The following is a 26,762-nucleotide window of genomic DNA, read 5'->3' as shown; positions in this document are numbered from 1 at the left end:
ATCCATGATGTCAATCTTTATAGAACATACCGCACTCTTTATCGTGATATGCGGGAATATATTCGAGATCCAAATAACGAACAATTATTGGACGTTATACTGAGAAATTTAGATATTGTTAATCAACGAAGAAGTCCTTTTGCATTTAATCCCAACGACTGGGGATATAGAAATGGACTTTTTTTTATCCAAGCACGAACCGAACACCGTCACGATGAACTAAGGAGAAAAAGACAAGCGCGCACACTTGCGACATTATCGAAAATGCCATCCTCAGTTTTGTCTGCCGCATACGATGTCTGCGAAGTAATTAAACGTCAATGGTCGACCGCTAACGATTATTCAGTACGATACATATAATAATGTAATGCAAAAATGGCTATAACTAAGACTATTATAAAAAAGAAATATTATACCGAATGGTATGAGGTATATGGTAATATACCTTTACAGAGAACTACCCTTACCGAATGAATGAAAGCATTGTGCGATAATAGCAAAACATGTGAATTTTATATGAAAGACGACGTGGAATTATATATAGCATATAGTTGTGGTGTATGTTTAATATAAGCCTGCTTTCACACACGCACACACACTCACACAAATATGAAGCGAATGAAATCAAAATGACGGCAAATGTAGAAACACTGTAAACATTATTGTAATATTTCTTTATTTCAAATAAATTTTTTATATTTATACGCAAGCGCGAAAAAGCGTGAAAAAACATTTTGATTTTCTTTTCTAATTGGCGTTATTTACGTTCTAATTGATGCTAGAATTATTTGTTAACGGAAAAAGTTCCTTTTAAGAGTGTTCTAGAATAAAATCAATAATTTTTTTGGAACCATTGAACATGCATAAAATCATATACATGTACGATTCAAAGAACAATGCGACGTGACCCCCAGTTCTAAGAATTGAAAAAGCTGAACTCTGAAATGAAAAAATCTCGAGCTCGAATTTTTCGGTAGATAGAAAAAAAGTTGCAAAGTTGTAAATTTATGATCCTCAATATAAAATTAAACATATGTCGGCGCATTGAAACTGCGTGGTTGCGAATGTATGTGTGTGTGTGTGCGAGTACACATTTTCGGGTATTTCACCAGAGTGATAATATTGCATCAGCCTCTTGCGCTGTGAGTGTGTGGTTGCCAGGCAACCGTTGTCAGGCGACCGTTGCTTGGATGTTGTCGCTTTAAGAAGTACCGTTGTAGCGAGGCGACAGCGTTGTGTCGCTGTCGCCGATCGTGGTTCGGTAGTATGTACAGTAGGTAGAGAATTAGACGCAGGCAGTTGTGTACCAGAACTTGAAGTGTGTACCAGACATCGTCAAGGGTGGCAGATTTCGACACTCAACTCACACCCATAAATTTTTGAGTGCCGGTGCTACTTAGCACTCGCAAACCGAGTGAGAGATACACACTTACTGAAAATCATGCGAGTGCTGCGAGTATGAGTCATTGTCATACTCAGGCCTTTCTTGCACTTGCCTATTCGGCACCCGATCATTTTAGGCACTCGGCTTGTACACACTTGTGTCTTGCCGGTGGTTGTTCTTCGTGCAACCGATCATTTTAGACACTCATGACGAAATGGCTTGAGGCTTATGAGTATCTGTTCAAATTCTGAAATACACCCAAGTGTCTTGCTCAGACACCCAAGTGTTTTGCTCAGACACTCGGGTGTTTTTCCCCCACCCCTATTGATGCTTGTGTGTCGCGGCTCGCGGGTAGATTTTATGACTTTTGACTTCTTTGAATGATTTTTGGGTGTTTTTTTTACTTTGACAAATGGTCAAATAAAATATCAGGTGGTTTTTCCTGAAATTTATGGAAATTGATCAAATTTGCAAAATACCCTTTTGTAATTATATAGGCATTTACAATAGTGTTATAAACAGATAATAAAATTTCTGATTTTCCGGTAATGGTCATGGACAGTTTCTTGAAAAATGGCTATATCTCGGCCATATCCTGTCAGATTTTCAAAGGACACATATTGCTAGGATCACAAGGACTAACTCTGTCGATTGGCATCAAAAAAGTATGGGGTCCTCTAAGGATTGAACACTTGCAATTTTTTCGTCAAAAGCTCAAGAAAAAAAGTTAAAATTTGCCAAGTGCAGGATATCTCGAGAACTACAAGGACGATTTGAATGTCCTTTGGCAGGATCATAGGGCTCATGAAAAGATTGTATTTGACACATGGCCCGCAATGATCAGACAGGATACGGCCGAGATATACGTTATTTTCTGTATTTAAAAAAGTCCTTGTAACTTGGCTGTTTGCAGGACATTCGTCCTTTTTAGCATGCCAATCAATTTTTATTGGTTAGAGTTATCCTTGTGCCAAAGGACACCACGATCGTCCTTCAAATAACCGAAATACGGTAGGACTTCGCTTTTTTGTCCAATTTTTCTATACTCACCCCTTGTAAAAATTTGAGGTCCTTTTTTTGGAAAGATCCTTAGAATCCTTGAATGCCAATCGATAGTCCTAGATGGCCTGATTACAAAAAGGTAAGTCTTGCTAAGATCCCTAAATAATTGGCCGAGCTATGGCTAATAAACAAAACAATTTGAAATTGGCGCCAACAAAATTCAAAATTTTTGTAGCATACTTTGAGGGTGCGCCATGGATAGATAGTGTTTCGAAAAATGGTTATATCTCGGCCATATCCTGTCAGATTTTCAAAGGACACATATTGCTAGGATCACAAGGACTAACTCTGTCGATTGGCATCAAAAAAGTATGGGGTCCTCTAAGGATTGAACACTTGCAATTTTTTCGTCAAAAGCTCAAGAAAAAAAGTTAAAATTTGCCAAGTGCAGGATATCTCAGGAACTACAAGGACGATTTGAATGTCCTTTGGCAGGATCATAGGGCTTTTGAAGAGATTTCGTTTGACACACGGCCCGTAAGGATCAGACAGGATACGGCCAAGATATACGCTAATTTCTGTATTTAAAAAAGTCCTTGTAACTTGTCCGTTTACAGGACATTCGTCCTTTTTAGTCTGCCAATCAATTTTAATTAGTTAGAGTTATCCTTGTGCCAAAGGACATCGCGATCGTCCTTCAAATTTCCGAGATACGATGGGACTTCGCATTTTTAGCCAATTTTTCTATGCTCACCCCTTGTAAAAATTTGAAGTTCTTTTTTTGGAATGATCCTTAGAATCCTTGAATGCCAATCGATAGTCCTGGTTAGCCTGATTACAAAAAGGTAAGTCTTGCTGAGATTCATAACGATTTGGCAGAGATATGACAAAAAAACCAAACAGTAATTTTGAATTTGGCGCCGCAAAAATTAAATTTTTTGTTGCATACTTTGAGGGTGAGCCATTGTTAGTTTTTCGAAAAATGACTATATCTCGGCCATATCCTGTCGGACTTTTAAAGGACACATATTGCTAGGATCGCAAGGACCAACTCTATTGAGTGGCATCAAAAAAACATAGGGTCCTCTAAGGATTGAACACTTGCAATTTTTTCGTCCGAGGTTCAAGAGGAAAGGTTAAAATTTGCCAAGTGCAGGATATCTCAGGAACTACGAGGACGATTTGAATGTCCTTTGGTAGGATCATAGAGCTCACAAAAAGATTTCGTTTGACACATGACCCGTAAGGATCAGACAGGAAACGGCCGAGATATACGCTATTTTCTGTATTTAAAAAAGTCCTTGTAACTTGCCTGTTTGCAGGACATTCGTCCTTTTGATTATGTCAATGGATTTGTATGTATAAAAGCTATCCTTGTGCCAAAGGACATCACGATCGTCCTTCAAATGACCGAGACACGGTAGGACTTCGCGTTTTTTGTCAATTTTTCTATACTACCCCCTTGTAAAAATTTGAGGTCTTTTTTTTTTTAAAATCCTTAGAATCCCTGAATGCCAATCGATAGTACTGGTTATCCTGATTACAAAAAAGTGTGTCCCTGCGAGATCCTTAAGGATTCGGGCAAGTTATGACGAAAATACGAATACTGTATGAACTTTATTCGTTTGCATTGCATACTTTTATGGGCAGCCACACAAACAATCTACACTAATAACAATCATACATAACTTGAACATATCAAGGACACATTTTCAAGGACACACATTGATATAATCACGAGAACCAACTCTATCGATTGGCATCAAAATAATATAGCAGGGACTCATTTTAATGAAAATCATAGCTTAACTTTTGCGATTATAATTAATATTTTCAGTTTGAAGTAATCAAATAAAACACAATTTTGTTTTGTTTTTTGTTTATTATTGTTTTTTAATACGCAAGTTTGAACATAAAAAAACAATGGTAAAAATAGTGGTAATGCGAAGTTGACAGCATGAACTTTTATATGGCATACTTTTAGGATGAGGATTTAAGTACATAATTGAGATGAGAGTGCATACTTTTAGTATGATGATTTAAATATGTTAATGTAATAATATTGCATACTTTTAGGATGTTGATTTAAGCACATAATTGAAATTGGATTGCATACTTTTAGGGTGTCCATTTAAAATCGAAATGCCAATTGAATTCCATACCTTCATAACGATGAGTTGAGTGCAAGTAATAATTTCCTTTGCATACTTTCAGGCTGGCGATTTATCTGAAACGTAAAAGAAATAGATTTGGTTATTTGCATACTTTGTTTAATTGCTAATATCGAAATGTAATTTTAATTCATCTTGCTATTGTCAAACGTAATTGCTTGTATCAAGTGATTATGCCGTGATGGAGTTATTCCATTTTGCTAGCTGAGTTAGATGTCTAGGCGCTTGGCTGCTTGGACCATCGCCCATCGTTTTTGGGCCAACTGAGCAATGCCAATTGGCAGACGAAGCGCAAGTTGGCTGGCTGAGGACTGAGGGCGGTTGCCAAGTACAAAACAAATGCCAGGACTCCCAAAGCGGCTGCAACAATAACAACAACAGCAGTAAGCGAAAAACAAAAAAATAACTGAGCAGCCTAAAAAGCAGCCAAGCAGAGCAAATCAAAGTGGAGCAAGATTCTGGCGCATATTTTTGGCAGGAACGTGAAATTAATTATGCGCGGCAAAAGAAAGGCTTACCGCAGGACAAAGACATTCAAGGACCTATGGGACAGCAGCAGCAGCTATGCCGCGTCAGCTGGCGAAATGAGAGCATTAAACGAGTACCGCGACGGGTCGTCGGCGACGTTCCAGGATTATGTTAAATTTAGCGGTGACACAGACACTTGGCAAAGGTTCTCACACAATGGCGCAATAATTGCGCGCGGCTCCTTCCGACATTGGCAGGGGGCGTGGCCGGTTAATAGGCATCCTCCTCCTCTTCGCCCCTTCCCCTGCTTCTGGTTATTTCGACCGGTTGCTTGGCCGCCATTAATTGTGCAAAGTCAGTGCGACTGAGAGTCGCCTCTGGCAGCTGCACGTCTCCAGCGACTCCTCTGACTCCTGTGACTCCTTGTCTCCTTCGGGCAGAAGTCAGTGCCAAGTGCCAGATGCCGGTCTGTGCCAAGTAACAGAGAGAGAGAGAGAGAGAGGGAGAGAAAAGTGTGAGCATGGCAAAATAATAAAATAGCAGAGACAACACAGAGGATGCTTCGACTCGCGTTTCCTTTTGGAATGCCATAAATTTAATGCTATTTTTATTGTCGTTGCGAAAACGTTTGTTTAATTTTCAAGTGAATGCTGCGCGTTCTTCGCTCCTTCATTCTCCATTCACAATTACCAACTGCTAACTGACAACGGCGAGAGCATCACAATTAAATACAATTTTCGCTTACTTCAAATATTGTACTTGTGCAATGAAAAGTGCGTCGCTTGTCACAGACAACAAGATAAATCATTTACAATTTTCATTTTCTATTTATCAAGCTCAACATTTTTGGGGATATACTCGAAAGACCCTTTTGGCAGTTGGGGAACCCACCAAGAGGGGAGAAATAAGGGTCCGTTGTTGTTGCATGCGATTTAAGCGATTGCTGCAAATTGTGGGGGCCAAAACTGGTCGTTACCTTTGGCAAATACTCGTAGATAAGAGGCGGCGACAACAGGGAGTGAATGCGCAGGCATTTCCCTCAATGTTTACAAACTGAATCGGAATCACAACAAGCAATCAGCTGGCCTCTAATCGGAAGAACGGAGCTAACTGTACCCTGCACCCCGTTCTGGGGTTCTGCTCTTAACCAACAACAATTTCTGGGCAGTTCTACAAATGAAATTTATGCAGCAGGCTTTTCCTTTTGTGGCTGGCCAAATATTTGCATTAAATTTGGCCAAGTGGCAACGTTTATTCCTCTTGTTGTAGGGTTCGGTACTTTTTTTTCCTGCTTCTTCCCATTTTACGAGTATTCTTCTCACCCTCTGGCAACTCTCATTCTCTATTTCCTCTTCATTTTGCACTGCTTCTGCTTTTGCTCTCTCTTTGTTTTCTTTTTTGTTATTCCATTTTTTTTTTGTAGTTGTACAACAATTTCTTTGTTTGTTCTGCGCTTTCGCGGCGAGTTAATTTTGCATTTCCGCTCATTTAACTGCATTTTTTTCCGCCCCTCCCCGCTTCTGTCCTAACCCCAACCCTGCTGCAGTTGTTGTTGTTGCTGTTGCTGTTGCTGTGGTTGGCTCCAAGTGGCGTGAAGTTGTTTTTGCCATTGCTGCTTTGGCCAGGAAGTTCATTTGGAGCAGCGGCAGCGGCAAAACAGGCCAAGCTCATGAAATTCCACTCAACCGACTTTATATATAACTTTAGCCGTGTTTTATTTTCCTTCCCACTTTCACCATTTCATTTTTTTTTCGCTGCTACATTTCCACTCGCAACGTCGAGAGACAATCGGAGTTGCATTTGATCCACTCCGCAGCGTTGGGAGTTTCCACCTGACCCGGTAGAGAAGGGGAGGAGAGAGGGAAGGGGACGTGTCTGTGTCTCTATTAGATTGCTGACAGTTTTTAATGAACTTTTGCTTCTGAAGCAATTTGAGCATTTAACGGGCTTAGGCTAAAGCGAAAGCCAAACAGCCTCTGCTTTGCTTTGCTTTTTTCCCGACTATACTATATAATAATTATATGCCCATTTGGAGCTGGAAATCGCTTGCGACACACAGACACACAGACTCGCAGACTCGTAAATTTCACACCTCAGCCATCAAAAGTTGAGCAAAAGTGCTGCGTGCTTCGTGCTGCATGGCGAAACTTTTGCCATTTCCACAGGATGCACAAGGATGCAAGGATGCAAGGATGCAGCTGCACTCGGCAACACACGCGGCATCAAAATTATATGTCAAGCGCAAAATCTCAGTCAGGCAGCGCTTAAACATGCGAGTGAGTGTCTCTCTCTCTCACTCTCTTTCTGTCTCTCTCTGTGTGGCATTTGTAAATGTTGCTAGGTGAGTGGCAGCTTCCGTTTGCCTCTCCCACCCTACCTCGCTCACCTTTGACTCATTTAGCTGGCAACTCTCACTAAGTCTCAGCATGACATTGCACTCAACTTTGCGTGCGCCCTGCCACGCCCCCAAAGCGCCCACGGCGGCTGCTTCTGCCCCACAAGCGAAACCAGCTGTTGACTTTTATTGTGGCTTGACATTAATTTGTTAAGTGCGCCACGCCTTCCATTCCCTTTCCCTCCCACTCTCTCCATTCCATTCCAGAGCTGCGCCCAGTCAACTGCATAATCTTTAAGGTGAGCAGCCCTCCCCCATCCCCTTCCCTTCCTCCCACTTCTTTCTCTTTTACTCCTCATCTTGTTGTCGCCTTAATTGCATTTCTGTGTGTACACACATTCAACCTCCAAAAAAAAAGTGAATTTCGCTTGCCATTCCACAGTCCGAATTCGAGTCACAGTCTCAGAGTTTCAGAGTCTCAGAGTCTGTTGCTTCGATGTTGCAAGTGTGCGTTGCATGCGTCGCTGTTGCAGTCCATTTTAATTATGCCCAATGCACTGTGAAAATGCTTAAAAATGCAAATTATGCGCTGCAAAATGCAACGCATGCAAAATTGTGGCCCATAATTTATGCCACACAGCTGCAGCATGTTCTCCTCCTCCCTCGCTCTCTCTCACTCACACACACTCCTTAGCTTGCTGTCTCGCTCGCTCAGTGTTGCGTGTGCTATACGTGTCTATCGCATTATGTTGTTCAACATTACGCTCTGGTGTCATCGATGCCGCTGCCGATTGTTGATATAAGCCATATGATATGCATAAACACACACACACATGCAGACATGCACATTCACACACATGCGCACACACACACAATATTTGTTTAATTAGCCCGTATTAATGTCGACGCAAGCAAATAAGAAGGCAACTCACAAACCGAAAGAGCGAGAGCGAAGTGCAAACGCAACGCTCCATTGTTATACGCAATTGTTGCAATAGCTTTTGTCTCCCTCCCTCCTACCTATCGTTCTTCTCCCTCCCCCTCGCAACCCACTGACCCACTGACTCTGCGATTTTCATTTCGTTTCAATGTTTATTCAGGACATTTGCCATAGCTTTGTCATAAATCCGCTCGAGATTTCATTGATGCACCACGCTTTCCTGCTTAATGATCTGATTTAAATGGTTTATTTCCCGAATTATGCATGCCACCATTATCCAGTCAAATCCCTCCCCAAAATTCTACCGCAAGTTGCCCACTATTTAACTAACTCTCTAAATTTTCTATAAATAAAATATGATATATGCCATTTACCGAGAATATGAATTGTGTTGCATAGAAATTCAATTTCTCTCAGTTGTTTAGGCGTCTATTACGTTTCAATGTAAAATTCACATTTAATGAAAGAAGGAAAACATTGATAAATTTAAAATTAGATATAGTCTTTTCTAAATCTTCATTCAAAAACCAAAGCAATTAAATGTTCATCTAGCATTTTATACGTGCCAACAAAACACATTTTATAGGGATACAATAAAATGTGAATAAATAAATGTATTAATAGTTCAATCAATACACAGACAGAAAAAAATCTGATTGAAAAAATCTTGATTTAAGGTTTTTATCTAAAAAAGAACAACCTTAAAATAAGATAAAAAATCTGAAATCAAGATAAAAATCTTGAAATGCGAAATTTGCATTTTTAAATTAGAAACATATTATTTTAAGACTATAATCTATATTCAAGATTGTTTTATTCTAGATATGCAAATCTTGATTTAAGCATAAACCTTATTGGTTTAGTTTTGACATACAAACAATCTTGATTCACGTTTTTTCTTTCTGTATACCTTTCTGTATATCTGTAACATCATACCAAATTGATTGCAAACTATATTATTATTATTTGCAACAAAATATATATTTCACTTCCCCTAAGTAGTCTTCTAACTTGTACTTTACGAACTGTCAATTATTTAAATTTAAATTCATTCTAGTATCACAATCTATGACAGTAATTATCATATAAACACACGCTCTCTAACTATTTAAATATTAATTCATTTGAAGTAAAGATGTCTTGCAAGCGAAAGACCCGCTTGTGGGTGCCACAAATGGATGCCTCAGACATGAAGACAACCACGCAGATCATGCTGGAGTCAGGATCGCGTCCTCAGCGCACTCTCTGCACCACCGAACACAAACTGGTCAACTTTCAGTCCTTCAACATGGATGAGTAAGGTTCTCTATTAATTTAACTAATAAGCAAGCTATAAATTCATTTAATTCCAGTCCACGCTATGGTCCAATGGAACCTGAGGAGGAATTAGTGCAACCTTTGAGATCTGGTTATATGCGAGAGTTCACTCAACCTTATCCTTCGCGTTGCAAACCTCTCGAACCCAAGGGAGGAACTCCTGATTTTATGTTCAATCGTTTGCCTAAGAATGACTTTGATCCAAATACAGGCACCTATTACAAATTCCTCGACGATCACATGCACATTATTCCCGAGGTGCGCAAGAAAGTCAATTTCTTCAGGCAATTGCGGTAAGTGAAGCGATAGTTGTTATTACATAAATAATTAATTTGTTTCTTTTCTTACACAGCAATCAATCATTTCTGCTTTATTAAAAGCAGCCAAATTGCAAATTGTAAAGAGAAAATAATAAATTGTTATTGTTGAGTTCGATGAGCATAATTCAAGCGATAGTTTGGCAATAGTTTTGCGATAGTTTCTTGTGATTTTACATAAGAAGTTCGTCGCCTAATTGCTTGACAATTTGTTGTGTAATTTGGCGCAATCATCATTCAAGTCACGCTACAACTTCAAAAGCAACCATTTGCTGGCAAAATGTGTCAGTTGCACTTTTGTGCTCTCCTTTCAATGGAAATCAATTAATTTTGCATACATAAACTCGATTTCTAGCTAGCCAAGGGGACAATCAGTCCAGTCCAGTTGAGTGTGTGTCTCTTATTAGGTTAAAGCTGGGGCAAATTCTAAGAAAACGCTAACAAATTGCAATTAATAATGCAAAAGGCTATCCCCAGCAATGCAGCTACTCGATATATATTTCTCTCTCGATTCTCAACTTTCTCGTATTGCGCTGGCAATTTGCATAAATGCTACCAATAGGGGGTGAGGTGGTGTCAAACTAATGGCAAAGTATGACAGCTCTGATTTATTATGCGAGGTAATTAGTTTGGCCTGTTTAGCAGCCAAGGAAGCCAACCAGGCAGCATTGATACCAACAACTGCATCGCATTTCTTCGCTTGCGTCGATGACAAGACCATAAAAAACAACCACAACAATAACAACAAGAGCAACTGGCGCCCCTTTGATGGTGATGACGATGTCGAGCAGGAGAAGGACGAGCAAGGACGATAAAGTGGTCGAAAACAAAACACTCTTAGCCGCCAGTTGACAAGCGCATGAAAGTCAAAATGAATGTTGCAAAGTGACAGAGAACGCAGGACGAAGTGCACAGAGAACACACAACGATGCTGCTGCAACGGAAGTCGCCATTGTGGTTGACAAACAGAACATGGACATGTTGTGGCAGGGAAAGAGACGAGACGAGAGACGAGAGACAAGAGACAAGAGGCAGGCCGCAAGCGACAGGCGGCAGTCCATCAATTAGAAAGGGCCAACTTGCTGCTAAGTTTTCAATCTCGCAATGAAAACTGACACCGAACAGCAGCTTTCACTAAGATGAAAGCGACACCTAGTGTTAGAAATCGAGAACGAACTGTGATCACACATTGCCACCAAAGTGTTGACTCAATCGGGTTTGGGCGCAAACAAAGAAATGCTGTCAAAGCAAACGGAAACCGTGTGAATTGTAGCCAACCGAAAGTACAAACTCAATTGCTTCGGATAAGTTGAAGAGCTCCAACTTTAATGTTAGTTAAGCGTGTTGGCAATTAAAGGTGATAAGTAATTGCATTACATGGAAACTAGATTAGATTGAGAAATCATATGAAATTTGTTATAGTTAAGGAGACTATTTAGATGATCTGTTTAATCATGTAATAATCTAAGATGGCTAAATTTAATGTAAACTTAAAATATAATAAGAACTAATATAAAGCTTTGAAAGCACATTAAAAGCCTTGATAATTTACTTCAAACATAGTTAATACTACAATACGTTAAAGTATTATTTAGTGACTAAATTCTAGTTCAATTCAACATAATTCAATTCATAGCTTCCAAAGCTCATTAAAATAGCTGCCGACGTAAGCTCACTAAAATCAAGATTCCTACCATCAAAATAAAGTTTTGAAAGCATATTAAAAGCATTGATAATTTACTTTAAACATGGTTACCATAGTATTGAAAGCAACCGTGATACGATTACTATAACGCGTACAGTATTATTTGGTAACTAAATTCATGTTAAACTTAATTCAATACAAAGCTTCGAAAGCTCATTAAAACAGATGACAGCGTAAGTTCGCTGGGAGCAAGCTCGCTACTATAAAGATAAAGCTGTTTAAAATGGTTAACTTAATTCAAGTTTCAAATCAAATATGAAGCTTGGAAAGCACATTAAAAGCTGTAATAATTTACTTTACACAAGGTTAGCACTGTGTTTAAACATGTTAATAATACTTACAGTATTATATAGCTACTAAATTCAATACAAAGCTTCGAAAGCTCATTAAAGCAGTTGTCAACGTAAACTCAACTGAATCAAAATGCTTTTTATAACTACCCAAAATTATGCCATCTTGTACACAAACTGCAATGAAAAGTACGAACAGAAGGCTCAAAAACACTGCTATCACTGTGTTAAAGCATACTTGTAATACGTACAGTATTATTTTGGTAACTAAATTCATGTTAAACTTAATTCCATGCAAAAGCTTCGAAAGCTCATTAAAGCATCTGTCAATTTCACTACTTAAAATGGTGCAATCTTGTACACAAACTGCAATGAAAAACCTGAACAGAGGGGAAATATAAGCTCGAGAAATACTGTTGTTAAAGCATATTTGTAATACGTACAGAATTAGGTGCTAACTAATTTCATGTTAAACTTAATTAAATGCAAAGCTTCGAAAGCTCATTAAAGCATCGTGTCAATTTCACTACTTAAAATGCTGCAATCTTGTACACAAACTACAGTGATAAGTCTGAATAACAGAAGAACATTAGCTTAAGAAGATGTGTTCCTAAATTCCTGTCAGAGCTAGCCTTGCTTGGGCATTCATCAGAGTCACGAGACTATTAGGCAGAGGACACACTTGCAACTGCAACTGCAGTAGCAGAATTGTCTGATAACCGGCCATGGGCAACATTCAACAAGCTTTCACCAATGCGTGAGTATTAAAAGAAACTCACCACACACCAACAAAAGCCGGCATGGAGCACTCTCTCATCGCTCTCTCTCTCTCTGACTTCGGGACACGTGCGTGGCACGCGCTCTCTCGCTGTGGACACGAAGTTGCGACAAACTCAACACAGTGTGCGGCACGGCACGAGTGGCAAACATCGTGTGTGTGTTGAGTGATAAGAGACCAAGAGTCGCCTTCGTGTTCGCTTCAAGTTGCGTTCTCGTTTACATTCTCGTTGCATGGGCTCGTGTCTTGGGCAGCCGTGGAGCTCAAATCAGTCAACTCGGAAACGTGGCCAAGTTCGTTTTGCGGCGATATCGTTGCGGCACTTTTAGCCTGGCCAAAACACACACAAGAATTGGCAGTAAGCAAAGCCAAAGGCAACAAACCAACTGCCAACAATCTCAACTGCCAACTGCCAACAAAATAAATATTTTAGTGTTCAGTGTTCGTGTTGAAAAGTGCGTCGAAACCAAAACCAAAACGAAAACCAAAACAACAACCCAAATTCGAAAGGTGTGACAAAGCGAAAGAAAGGTGTGTGTGTGTGTGTGAGTGTGTGTGTGTGTGTTGAAACTCGAACAACAAAGAAGCGTGTGCGAGGGAGTTTGTGGCATGTGTAATTAATTTTTGGCATTTAAATTGAACGCCATCAACATCCGAGCTGAGGCCTTAAATCAATTTGATAAATTTGCATTTTTTGCGTTAAAAATGGCAAAGAAAATACAACAGCAGCAACAGCAACAACAACAATAACAACAAAGGCAGCAGCAGAAACCGTAACAGCAACAAAACAGGACAACACAACACAGCACACACAAAAAAAAAGGGCAACCGCAAAAAAGAAGGCAGAGAGCAGAGCAGAGGAGAGCAGAGCAGGCCTGGCAGCAGAAAAAAGCCAATTTAATTTACAAATTACAAATTGATGGGGTAGCCCCCCTCACTCTCTCTCTTCCTCCTCTCCCTCCTCAAATAAGGGAAACAGCCTTTGCTGAGAAATAAATTCACAATACGCTTGTTCCTCGACTCGAGCTCATCCTGTGTCATCCAGCAGGAGGCAGAAACATACAAATTGGGGGTCCATAAAGCAGATCATCGATTCAAAGTATTTTTGGTATTTCGTAGGAGGAGGAGGAGTTTGCTGCTCCCTACGGAATTGAATTAGTTTGAAATGAGCCGGAAATTTGCTTAAATCAGATTAATTTAATTAAATTAACATCGATTAGTGCGATTCGGGCATGTTTCAGCCAATTAATGTTCAACTCATGTGAGAGCAAAGAGCAAAGAGTTCACAGCAAAAATCAATTCAATATTTTGTGATTCAGTTTTTGACTAATGGGTATGATGGATGTTATTCGCAGTAAAGGAATTTCAATCAGTTTTTAGCCCCAACAAATTATGTTTCATGTGAGAAGATATTCTATGAGGAATATCAAGTTTTAACTATATAAATATTACTTAAAGAAACTCCTAAATTTTAATATTGTTCCAAGGAATTCGTTATTTCCATTTCCATGCTAGGTAGAATACTAAATTAAAATCATACAAAATATTACTTAAAGAAGAGTTCACAGCAAAAAGTAATTCAACATCTGAATGAAATATTTTGTGATTGAATTTGACATTGAGTTGTAGACTAATTGGTTTGATGGATGTTATTCGAAGTAAAGGAATTTCAATCAGTTTGTAGCCCCAACAAATTTTGTTTTATGTGAAAAGAAGTTCTATGAGGAATATCAAGTTTTAACTATACAAATAAATTGAAATATTGTTCTAAGGAATTCGAAATTAATTTTTTTATTTCCATGCTTGGTGGAATACTAAATTTTAACCGTACAAAATATTACCTAAAGATTCTCATAAACAGAATTTCTGTTGTAGGGGAATTCTTAATTGAATTTCCATTTCCATGCTTGAAAGAATATCAAATTGAAATCATACAACTATTACTTAAGGATTCCCCTAAACAGAAATTCTGTTCTAGGGAATTCTTAGTTACATTTCCATTGTTAGACTTGGAGAAATATCAAATTTAAACCATTCAAAATATTACTTCAAGATTCTCATAAATAGAATTTCTGTTGTAAGGAATTCTTAGTTGAATTTTCATTTCCATGCTTGGAAAAATTTAAGCCATACAAAATATTACTTAAGGATTCTCCTAAATAGAAATTCTGTTCTAGGCAATTCTTAATTAAATTTCCATTCCATACTTGAAGCTTTCTTCTTTGTCTGTGTTGCACTCAGACCGACCTCACTTGAACCCTTGTTGCGATTACAAAACGTGGCAACATCCACTTAGAGCTGACCTCTTGGCAAGTGCAGAACAAAAGCGAAAACATGTCAACGGCGAAAGCGAATGAAACAAAGCTTCAAATGACAAACATTTAACGATTTTTCATAATTTAAAGCATTTTTCATAATTTTTTGTGCATTTCTGCTTTGTTTTTATGCGTATTTTTTTTGGTGTATTTTTTATGCTTTGCTATTTGCTGTCGTCTTTTTTAATGTGGTGCTAAGAAATCTCGCATTTGCACTTTGAAGGACGCGCCGAAAACGGGCGCAAAAGGGGAGGGGCGAAGGCAGAGAAGAGTAATAATAATAAAATGAAGGAAACGTAGAGAAACAAAAATAAAAGAATAAGTTGAAGAAAAATGACTGAGACGTGCCTCGTATGCAAATATTTGCAAAACGTAGACTAATAAGTAGAAAGGGAGACTGCCCGAGGGGTTGAAGAGGGGAAGAAGGGATGGGGGAGAGGGGGGCTACAACAAAGCCACAGTCAGAGAGCTAGAGTGGCCTCTGCCAAAGGGAAATCCTTCAAGCGCCTGGCCTGAGCTTGGCCTCATGATAGTCGTGTCGTGTCGCACAGGAAACACTGTGTTGCCCCTTGCCTTCCTCCCCCGCTTCCTCCCCCGCACAGCTGGCTAGAAGCAGGCCAGGATGTCGAAGGATGTGGCAGAGGCAGAGGCAAGGTGTGCGTCGACCTCGAGGCACAAATGAGAACGGAGCAGAGCGCAGATAAAAATGCAGAAAGGCAGCCCGAAATGAGTTGCACCCATTTCCCACTTTCCTTCCTCCCTTTACCACTCTCCTTCATGTGCTTGCGTGTGCTCAAGTGCGAATTTTGAGTCGAGACGAGTCGAGGCTTAATCTGCTTGGCATCAACAAATACTTTTCATAAATTAAACAATCATTTTTCTTGAATTTATTGCAACAACAGCAACAACAGCAACAGCAACAATGTCTGGCGCAATCTTTCAAAATTTCAATTGCCTTGCCTCGAGTGTGAGAGTGTGTGTGTGTGTGTGTGTGTATGGATGAGTGTGTTGGAAAAATGAAACAAATTTCATTGCATAATTCATTACACATTTTGGGCGGCAACAACGAGGCAATTGGGAAGCTGTCAGAACGGCGCCTCCTGCAGCTTCTCCTCCTCCTCCCCTCCTTTTGCCATTTGGCATGGTCATAAATCTTTTGACATATGCGTTGCCATAACCATATAGAGAGCACACACACAGGAGAGGAGGAGGAAAGGAAGAGGGGAGGAGGAGGAGGAGGAAAGGTCGTCCAACGAGCTGAAAAAATGCGTATTAAATTTTTATTGTTTGTTCCAATGTATTTTTTTGTTTCTCTCGCCGCTCTTCTGATTGTTGTTATTGTATTTGTGCTGACATTTCGCAGTTAAACGAATAACAAACAATAAACTTGACAAAGCCTATAAACAATTTACGCCACGACGAGAGGAGAGGTGAGGAGAGGGGGCGTGGCTAAGCCCCGCGAGTGCTTTTCAATTGTGCAAAGGGCTAAAGCGAAATGCAAATTCATTCAACTCACTCGCTGACAAGTGACTAAAACAATAAACACACAAAATGCTTGACTAAAATACCAACAACAACAACAACCACAACAACAATAACAACAACAACAACAGCAATAAAAGTAGCTGAGTGGACGAGCGATCAATCGAGCAACCATCAAGTGCAACAGCAGCAGCCACATCAACATCCTCCAAAATAACCGAGTCGAGGAGGAGGAGAAGGAGGAGAACCCATAATAATAAAGGGAGGAAGCAATTGAAACGATTGGCAACACTTTTACGAGTTGCCAACTACTTTTTACAACGAATTTTCATTATTGCACAAGGTAAGCGGCTCATTCCATTTTCACTATTTTCACTATTTCCACTCTTTCTACCTTCTCCACATTTCACATTCCACTTTGCACTCTTCACTTTCTCGTTACTTTCGCCCATTCGCTGCAGCTTTCCCCGACTGCAGTTTATTATTGGGTTTAAAATTCGGACTTCAACTCACTTCTCCAAGGGCCAATTCGATTTGCAGCAGTAAAGTTGCAAGTACGAGGAAAAGAGGAAAAGTTCAACATTAGTTTTCCCTGCCGAGTTTCCACTGTTGTTAAAACAATGCACAACGCAAAATGTTGTGAAACAACAAACATTATCGAAGCTAACTGCATTTTTGTTAAATTCCAACTGCAGCTCTATAGACATTTTTCGTTTACTGCAGAAGTCTCTTTCTCTCTAATGTCTTTCAAATGAAAACAATTGATCAACTGAAGGCAGTTCTTTTGTTTTCTATCCACTTTTCATTAAACTAGTTGAACATTGCGTAAAACAGATTCGTACTCACATGCTGCCCAAAAAAGTATGCTAAACTTTTTGTCAGTTTGTTTTCCAGTTTTTCGGGGCTGTTTTCAAATCAAATGCAAGTGATTATCTGTAAAAAGAATGAAAAAGTAATTAAAGAAAAGTATTTTATGAATAAGTCAGTTTAAATCTACATTTCTTATCAATTAATATTTATTATTATCTATCCACTTTTCATCAAACTAGTTGAACATTGCGTAAAACAGATTCGTACTCACATGCTGCCCAAAAAAGTATGCTACACTTTTTGTTACCAATTTGTTTTCGAGTTTTTCGGGGTTGTTTTCAAATCAAATGCAAGTGAATATCTGTAAGAAGAATGAAAAATAAATTAAAGAAAAGTATTTTATGAATAAGTCAGCTTAAATCAGCTTAAATATTTATTATTGGGTGTCTATTAAAGTAACCTATTTATACTCAAAAACTGTAACCTTAATTTCCAGTTTTGAAGAATCAGAAGCCAACTGCATTTTTGTTAAATTCCAACTGCAGCTCTATACACATTTTTCGTTTACTGCAGAAGTCTTTCTTTATAATGCCTTTTAAATGAAAACAATTGATAAACTGAAGGCAGTTCTTTTGTTTTCTATCCACTTTTCATTAAACTAGTTGAACATTGCGTAAAACAGATTTCTACTCACATGCTGCCCAAAAAAGTATGCTACACTTTTTGTTACCAATTTGTTTTCGAGTTTTTCGGGGTTGTTTTCAAATCAAATGCAAGTGAATATCTGTAAGAAGAATGAAAAATAAATTAAAGAAAAGTATTTTATGAATAAGTCAGCTTAAATCAGCTTAAATATTTATTATTGGGTGTCTATTAAAGTAACCTATTTATACTCAAAAACTGTAACCTTAATTTCCAGTTTTGAAGAATCAGAAGCCAACTGCATTTTTGTTAAATTCCAACTGCAGCTCTATACACATTTTTCGTTTACTGCAGAAGTCTTTCTTTATAATGCCTTTTAAATGAAAACAATTGATAAACTGAAGGCAGTTCTTTTGTTTTCTATCCACTTTTCATTAAACTAGTTGAACATTGCGTAAAACAGATTTCTACTCACATGCTGCCCAAAAAAGTATGCTACACTTTTTGTTACCAATTTGTTTTCGAGTTTTTCGGGGTTGTTTTCAAATCAAATGCAAGTGAATATCTGTAAGAAGAATGAAAAATAAATTAAAGAAAAGTATTTTATGAATAAGTCAGCTTAAATCAGCTTAAATATTTATTATTGGGTGTCTATTAAAGTAACCTATTTATACTCAAAAACTGTAACCTTAATTTCCAGTTTTGAAGAATCAGAAGCCAACTGCATTTTTGTTAAATTCCAACTGCAGCTCTATACACATTTTTCGTTTACTGCAGAAGTCTTTCTTTATAATGCCTTTTAAATGAAAACAATTGATAAACTGAAGGCAGTTCTTTTGTTTTCTATCCACTTTTCATTAAACTAGTTGAACATTGCGTAAAACAGATTTCTACTTACATGAAGCCCAAAAAAGTATGCTACACTTTTTGTTGTCAGTTTGTTTTCCAGTTTTTCGGGGTTGTTTTCAAATCAAATGCAAGTGAATATCTGTAAAAAGAATGAAAAAGTAATTAAAGAAAAGTATTTTATGAATAAGTCAGTTTAAATCTACATTTCTTATCAATTAATATTTATTATTGGCTGTCTGTTAAATTAACCTATTTATGTTCATAAACTGTAACTTTCATTTCCACTTTTGAATAATAATAAATTGCTACCTCTCAAGGTAATTGAAGTGCTGCTCTTCATCACACATGTTGATGAACTCACCGTTTGACTTGCTGACCTGCTGCTCGACGAAGGTTGCCCTTCTGGCTTGGCTCTTTATTATGATTATCGTTTCCTTTTTAAGCTGTCAGCTCAATTAAATGCTTCTTTCTCCCCTCGCTGCTCGCAATGCATTGCCACATAATTAAGAGAACTTTGCTCCCGTCACAAAAGCAACTCTCCGACCACTTTTACGAGTGGATCGAGTGGAGAGGGGTCGGGCAGCCAAAGCCAAAGCCAAGAGAGAGCTCTCGAATTGGAAGCACATGTCCAATCTGCTGGCTTATATCATCTTTCAACTTGACTGTGCGAGTGTCTGATGTTGGGAGGCACTTTCGAAAAACGCTGACAGGCTGCATGCCCCCCTTCCCCCCTTAAAAAAGTCTGTCGCTCTCTACATGTGTCCCGCTCTTCTCTCTCTTTCCTCGCTGCGTTGTAACTGGCCCGAAAAAAAGTTGTTCAAGTTACTATTCAAACGCTTTTCAGCAGCTGCCGCACCAAAATCCCTTTTTAATTTTTCATGGCTGCCTCCCCTTCTGCACTTCATTCACTCAAAGTCAGCGCAAACAAAAAAGCCAGCCGAGAGAGGGGGGAGGGAGCAACGAGAGAGAGAGACAAACAGTCACACACATACAAACACAATGCATATGCATATATTGTAGCTGGGGGTCTGCGGAGCATATTTAACCCATTGCAAACACATTTGCATGCACTCAACTCGACTCCGTTTGGGAAAAGGGGAGGGGAGAGATGGGGGGAGGGAAGAGGAGACTGAGGTTAGGAACTGGTTTGGGGTTTCACTTGCGGTCGAAAGTCCCGTCTGAAGTCTTGTCCTGCGTCCAGCTGCCATTTTGCATTCTCAAATTCAAATTCTCATATGTTAAGCGTGAAAAATGACTTGAGATGGGTTCAACTGCCTCTGCTTCTCTCTCTTTCTGTTTTCCTCTCCTCTCTCTAACTCTATCGCTCTGTTTGCTGGCCTCAAACTGCCCAGTGGACTGACAAAATATTTGCATAGTAAATGGTTTTATTATTAACTGTGTAAACTTTTATTTTAGAGGCCCTTAACTTCTCCCTTCGCCCATCGTTTACTCCTGAAAATGTGGCCGCAATTTTCATAAAATGTTTTAACAAACTTGTTAAAATATTTGCCAAGTCGCTGGAGCTAAGCAACCCGTCAATGGGCTCCGCTGGTCAACGCTGCCTGCACAACGCGGCGTATGCACAATAAAATTAAGCGACTCTCGAGAGCTGATTAACTAAGAGATACTCTCTTGAATTGTGGCTTTATTTAAGCTTAAAGCATTGACAGTTTGTTAAACTATTTCAACTTGTGAAACCTTCCACTATTGATCTCACTTTCCACCCCTTTCCTCACCCCCCTAACTACCCCTTCAATCGCATTTGGTTTACTGGGTATAATCAATTAAATCTTTCGCACGCTTTTAATTAAAATTTCCCTCGAGTTACATAATGAAGTTAACTCGTTTTTTTTTTTATTTCGGTTTTGATGTGGACTATGACGATGTGGCGCGCAAGTTTGCCTTTTAGCCACGCCCACAATGCCACAGCTTTGGCGCGTTTGCCGCCTCCTGTCGCCACTCACGTAAATAAAGCGCGAAATTTAAAGCTTGAATCTCATTAAAATGGTTTTATTGCCACATTGGGAGCAGCGCTGCCAGTAAAAAGGGGGAGACTGGAGAGGGGTGGGGATTCAGTGGGAGGCGGGGGGGCGTGTGCAGCTTCCATTTCGTTACACATTTATTTTCTCGCTCATAGTTTCAATTTGGAGCGTTGGCAGCGCTGCGCTGCGCTGCGGGTGTCAATTTCATTGAGCGCGCTTTGAAGTTGCCACGAAGTCGCACAGTCCCTGAGGGAGCCACAAGAGGGGGAAGGGGAGAGTGTGGTGGTGCTGTGGACAGACAATTCGCATTGACACAATTGAAATCGATGGCAGCCAAAGAATAAAATACGAGCAGACAAAAACTATAGGGGCGTGTGTGTATTTTGCCTCAATAACCAAACCAAACCAAACCTAAGCTGAGCGCCCGAGTTGCCACAAATGTTGCTTCTATCCCCCTGCCTCTGCCCCCTCCTCATCGTCCACACTTTGCGGCCAATATGCAAAACCCAAAAAACCGTTCAACTCAATTTGCGGCACTTTTTTGGCATTTTTGGGTTATATTTTTTTTTTTGTGTGCAGTTCTTTTCGGCTTTTGTCGTCGACGTCTCCCAGGCAAAGTTTCTATTTTTATAACTCGCGCGAACGCGTCGAGCGAGCGAGCCAATAATTTTCATTTTAAGTTGGCATTTTTGGTGGCTGCCACACGCAGCAACAGCAGTGCCACAGTCTCCACAGGAGTCACAGCTGCGACTCTCTTTTTTTTGTTCTTTTGGGATCGTCGAACAAGGACTTGGCCTCCGTTTTGGGAACCGTTTATGCGGAAAATTACACTAAAATAGACACAAAATGCTATTTGTGGCTGGCGGTGGCAACAGCCATTGGCAACAAATAAGCACAGCAAATGCCACCGCCAGGCAGCAGCCAACAGCCAACAAATTGAATGTGGCTTAGCTTTTGCCCCAACTCCATTCGCATTCTACACGCATTCATTATGCTCTCACTCACTCACTCGCTGCCTCTCCCTCTCTCTCTCTCTCTCTCTATTACACTCTGTGACGTCATCAATTTCGTCTAAGCTTTCAATATTGAGCTGCTTTAAATAAGCGACTGAAATCAAATTTGTTGAAAAGGGTGCCTCAAGGCCTTGCAAGGCAAAGTTGGCCCAAGGGGAGCGGGAAAACATTTAATGTAAAATATTGTCAGAGTGCTATTAAAGTTAAGTTTTAGAGCCTCATACTTTTGACTATGAAAAGAACTTTGCTTTCTGAAAATTAAAACTAACTACACATTGTAATCTTTCTTCTAGATCATTTTGTAAGTGAAATATTGTCAGATTGTTATTATGGTTGTGCCTCATACTTTTAACTATGAACAGAACTTTTTTGGAAATTAAAACTAACTACAGATCTTTCTTGTAGATCATTTTCTAGTATCATTTTTTAAGTGCAATATTGTCAGATTGCTATTAAGATTGCAAACTCTTATCTGTGCCCCATTCTTTTAACTATGAACAAAAACTTTACTTTTTGGAAATTAAAACCTAACTAGTGACAACAACGTATAAAATCTTCACAGTTTGTAATCTTTCTTATAGGTTAAGGTATCTTTTTTTAAGCTCAATACAAATGAAATATTGTCAGAATGCCATTAAGAATGGGTATTTGTATTTTTAAAATAAAACTATATTAAATTCTTATAGTTCGAAATCTCTCTAGCTACAGTCGAGTGTGCTGCTACTCATTTTGAATAAAAGAACTGTGCGGTAAAAGAACTGTGCGAACAAAATACTACCACAAAAATACTACAAATATAAGTGGTATATTACTAAAGTCATACATTCAAAATATACCAAACGAATATACCGCAAAAATACTATAACATACCAAAGGCTACAATTGGCAAATTGATATAGTACTGCATTTAAAATAAAATATACTAAATTAATATACCGTAAAAATACTAAAATATACCAAAGATCACAATTGACATACTGATATAGTAGTACAATTGAAATAAAATATACTAAATTAATATACCGTAAAAATACTAAAATATACCAAAGAAATAATTGGTATATTTATATAGTACTATATTAAAAATATTACATAATGTACATAATATACCAGATTATATCCAATATCCAATGGAGGCGCAAAGTTATCATACCTTTCTACCCTATGGGTATCGGGTATAAAAATCAAAGTATAACATAATTATAAATATTAAGGCCGCAAAGCTATGTTCAACGAAACCTCAAATTAAGTGATAAAACATATAAACCTCACTTCATTTTAAAGCCTCGCTATTTGCAGCCGCCTGAAGCAAGGTCATTTCTATTCTGAGCTAGCTTTTAGAGTATTAATATCTCAACTCGTGATTTGATAGCGTTGATCAAATTAACCTTTTGGCCTATGGATGCTTTTAGCGTTGACCGTCATAATTAGTTGATTTCGATTGGTTTTTGGCTCAACTTTGGCATTCAAATAATCAAATTTAGTCAGCTTTCACTGCGTTTTCCTTTCTCCACTCTCCACTCTCCCTCACTTTTGAATGTCCTTGCGCGGCGCTCTTTACAGTTTTTCCATTTTTAAACACTCACACATGGCTCGTTGGCATATGAAAAGCCCATTAAAACATCATTCAGCCAGTGACAGTCTTCCCCTTGTCCTTCCTCCCTTCCCCTTCGCTGTTCTCATTGCCATTTCCCTAGGTGACAGTTAATTTTAACTGCGAGTGACGGAGAATGTCGAAAAAAGCCAAATAAAAACTGCATTAAAAATTGGCTAACAAAAAAGACGAAAAAAAAAGAAATTAAAGGCCAAGTAAATTTGGCAGTTGGCACATGGCGAAAAAAAGAGAAAAAGGAGGAGAAATAGAGTGCGAGGGAGATGCGCAAAAGTTTGTTGCATTTAATTGTTTTGAGAGCAAAAAGTGCAGCCAGCCAGGATAAATTTGCCTTTTTCTGCTGTTATTTGTGTAGTTGACTCGTTCGTTGGTTGTTGTTGTTTCCAGTTGTCTGCAGCAGCAGCTACACAACTACAGCAGAAACAACAGACAACTAAAACAACAACTGCAGAGACAGAGGCAGAGACAGATTCTGAATCAGAGAATCAGAGAAAGAGCGAGTGCAACAATCAAGAGTAAATATAAATAAAAAGCCAGGCAAAAGTTGTGCTGAGCCAGGACGAAAAGACAGGCCACTTATGCATGTCCTGTTGGCACCACACACACACACACACACACTGATGCACACACAGAATTACACACACAAAGGGCTGACAAGATATGTCGGGCTAAAGACGAGACCTGGACGAGACGGTGCAGAGAGTTGGCTGACAGCAGCGAGACGTAAAGAGGTGAGAGAAGGCATGATGAGAGTGAGTTGAGGTGAGGAGTAAAAGGAGTAAAAGGAGACAAAGCATCGCTTGTGAGTGCATATAATCTGAGGCTCATCATCTGCAGCTGAAAGCAGAAACAGGGAGGAAGGGAGAGAGAGGAGGCTGCAAGGGGAGGCAGTTGCATGGAGTAAGCAAAACAAATCCTTGCCAAGACACATATGCATATCCTTGCACGTATGTTACATATGGCCTGCATGTCTGTGTCCTGGCTTGGCTTATACCAGCTCTCTCTTTCTCTCTATCTCTCTCTTTCTCGAGCTGTCTGTCTGTGTGCGAAAAACAATGCAATTCTTCCGCACTTTTTGCCTGCTCGCTCGTTTGTAAGCAAAAGTCCTTTAGCACAAATTTTTGTATGCTCCTCATCATAAAAAGCACAACAATCTCGCTCCTCCATCTCTCTCTTGCACTCTCTTTCTCTCACTCTGTCTTTAGGTAAATATGGAATACGTGCGAGTCTCAAGCTCAAACTCATATGCAAATACACGAGTAGACAAAATGCGTTTCCGCATTAATGCGTTTTGTTTTGGCCATCCCAATCCCCATTTTCCCATTCCCAACCAGTCGAGGACTTACACCAGGACATCCAAATGGATATTAGTTGTCACAGTGAGTGAACACACACACACAACACTCACACACCACAGCAGTTCATCCTTCTAGTTAGTTATGCATAATACGACTACTGTCTCAACTGTCTGTTTGCCCATAAATGAAAACTAAACTAGAGGAATGATCTCAAATTAAATGAAAACTTGTGTTGTCCAACTAAAACGACACTAAATCCCACTTTATGATTGCCATTCAGTACGCTTCGATATATTAAATATGGCATTTTCTTAGACTTACCATAATGTTTACCTTCAACAGGATGACACTGGTTGAAAGTGGATCTAAAAGCAGAGAAATATAATCATATTATTAACAATTTTCGAACTAAGTGGTTTAAAGTTTGTTGAACAACTTTTGGCAAAATGAAGATTATTTTAGTTATGATTAAAATGTAATATTTAAATTTTAATTTCATATTAGAAATAATATATTTAAGTCTTAGTTAATATGGTTAAAATATAATTTTCTAAAGAATCTCATAAGTATGTCAAAGAAATAAATTAATTCATTATACCCCGAAATCAAGTTCATAGCTTAAACATTTTCCGTCTTTACTCAGCTCATCAATAAAGTCTGTTATTCATTAAAAGACTTTCGCGTTATCCAAATTAATCAGATTAACTAATCCCACTAATTGCTGGGTGTAACTTTTGAAAACTTTCGACACCTTAAGAAGCTGCTGTGCAAACTGTAAAACGTAAAATGTAAAGTGTACTGTGTAAATAGGAAAGGAGTTGAAATATTCTCTCTCTCTCTCAGGTACACAGTTCAATTAGCGTCTGGCAAGGATTTATCGCTTTAGCTTCCTGAGGGAGCAAGAAGAAGACGAGAGTTTTTGCCTGTGTTAGTCTCAGCCTCAGTTTGCATCATAATCAACTTTAATTTTCGTTCCCTTTTATCTCACTCGAGAGTTATCTAAATTTAGTCAGACAAACAAACAAACACATGCACATTCATGCACAAACACGCACACTCATGCAGCTGGTGCGTGTCTCTAGCTAAATGGAACAGAGAAAGGAGAAAGGAGAGCGGGAAGAAGTGAGGAAACTGTGCTTGGGCTTTATGTTTTTGGAGCAAACCAAGTTTGTGTCGCGTTCATCATTTTGCATATCCAACCGCATCTTGACTAATGCATGCAGGTATAAGAGTGTGTGAAAGAGAGAGGTATATGTGTGTGTGAGAGAGAGAGAGAGAGAGAGAGAGAGAGAAATGTGTGCTGGTCGCATTCATTTGGCTTCGGCTTCGGCTGCGGCTGCCTTCCAATTAAGTACGCAGAAAATATAAAACGCTGTCAAGGACAAATGTGCATTTTAATTAAATTTTTAGCCGTTTCTCTGCTGCTTCTCTCTCTCTCTCTCTCTCTCTCTCTCTCTTTCGCACTTGCTATCTCTTTCGGCATGTGCCCATTTCGCGTGTCCGTTTCTCAAGCCACTTTCTGGTTTAAAAGGCGCATTCGTTGCGCCTGCCACAGCAATAACAAGTATACGCACTGCAGCCCCAGCCTCACTTTCTTGGCTGTCATAAATCACTTGAGTTGCCTTAAAATGTGCATCTCTTCAAGTGGGCTGAGGGCTGTAGGTTGTGGGCGTGGCTGTGGTGTATGTAACTGCGCAAAATGCTCGAGCACCAAATAAAATGGCAACGTGCAAAATGCTGGCCCAAAAAAAACTTAACTCAACTCGCACAGAAAGTGGAAGAAGAGAATAAACTTTTCGTATTTTCCGACGAAAATTCCAGCTTTCCACTTTCCCTCGTTGTTTGCGATAAAGCGTGCCAAGCAAGAGATACATATTAATTGCTGTTCTTCTCAGCCAACAACAAGAAGACAATGCCAACAACTTGTGCGTTTTTGTGTGTTGAAATGCTAAACAGCAAAACTTCGTGTTGTTTGCTTGTTGCTTTTACTGTTGCTTTTAGTGTTGCCTTTGCTTTTGTTGCTGTCGCTAACAAATGGCCAGAGCTTAGCTG

The 26,762-nt window shown here is 39.1% G+C and overlaps 2 protein-coding genes and 1 long non-coding RNA gene across 6 annotated transcripts in view; 2 read left to right on the top strand and 1 right to left on the bottom strand.

The window, feature by feature from the left end:
- Nucleotides 1–4,273: 4,273 nt before the first annotated feature.
- LOC132783574 (uncharacterized) overlaps nucleotides 4,274–26,762 on the bottom strand; it is a 45,649-nt gene continuing 23,160 nt past the window's right edge. Inside the window, exons 2-9 of one of the 2 annotated variants that reach the window (XR_009632167.1) lie at nucleotides 25,032–25,075; nucleotides 18,855–18,944; nucleotides 18,432–18,521; nucleotides 18,009–18,098; nucleotides 17,586–17,675; nucleotides 17,351–17,437; nucleotides 5,076–5,493; nucleotides 4,274–4,613 (exon numbers count right to left, since the gene is read on the bottom strand). This is a non-coding gene — a long non-coding RNA (uncharacterized LOC132783574). The remainder of the gene's footprint in view (nucleotides 4,614–5,075; nucleotides 5,494–17,350; nucleotides 17,438–17,585; nucleotides 17,676–18,008; nucleotides 18,099–18,431; nucleotides 18,522–18,854; nucleotides 18,945–25,031; nucleotides 25,076–26,762) is intronic. The other variant, XR_009632168.1, reaches the window with a different exon arrangement.
- On the top strand, nucleotides 9,369–10,046 carry LOC132798836 (uncharacterized). The gene is made up of 3 exons (XM_060810823.1): nucleotides 9,369–9,596; nucleotides 9,653–9,910; nucleotides 9,970–10,046. The coding sequence occupies exons 1-3, from the start codon at nucleotides 9,436–9,438 to the stop codon at nucleotides 9,992–9,994; spliced, it is 444 nt and encodes a 147-aa protein (XP_060666806.1). The 5' UTR covers nucleotides 9,369–9,435; the 3' UTR covers nucleotides 9,995–10,046.
- LOC132783566 (uncharacterized) overlaps nucleotides 12,998–26,762 on the top strand; it is a 48,074-nt gene continuing 34,309 nt past the window's right edge. The window contains exons 1-2 of one of the 3 annotated variants that reach the window (XM_060788810.1): nucleotides 12,998–13,217; nucleotides 16,386–16,847. The gene's annotated coding sequence lies outside the window, so the exon portion shown is untranslated. Of the gene's footprint in view, nucleotides 13,239–16,385; nucleotides 16,848–26,762 lie in introns of all 3 variants that reach the window. The other 2 variants (XM_060788811.1, XM_060788812.1) reach the window with 2 other exon arrangements.

Source organism: Drosophila nasuta, chromosome 2L, assembly GCF_023558535.2.
Source record: "Drosophila nasuta strain 15112-1781.00 chromosome 2L, ASM2355853v1, whole genome shotgun sequence".
Lineage (NCBI taxonomy): Eukaryota > Metazoa > Arthropoda > Insecta > Diptera > Drosophilidae > Drosophila > Drosophila nasuta.
Note: the sequence above shows the minus strand (reverse complement) of the source record. Positions and strands in the feature narration are given on the sequence as shown.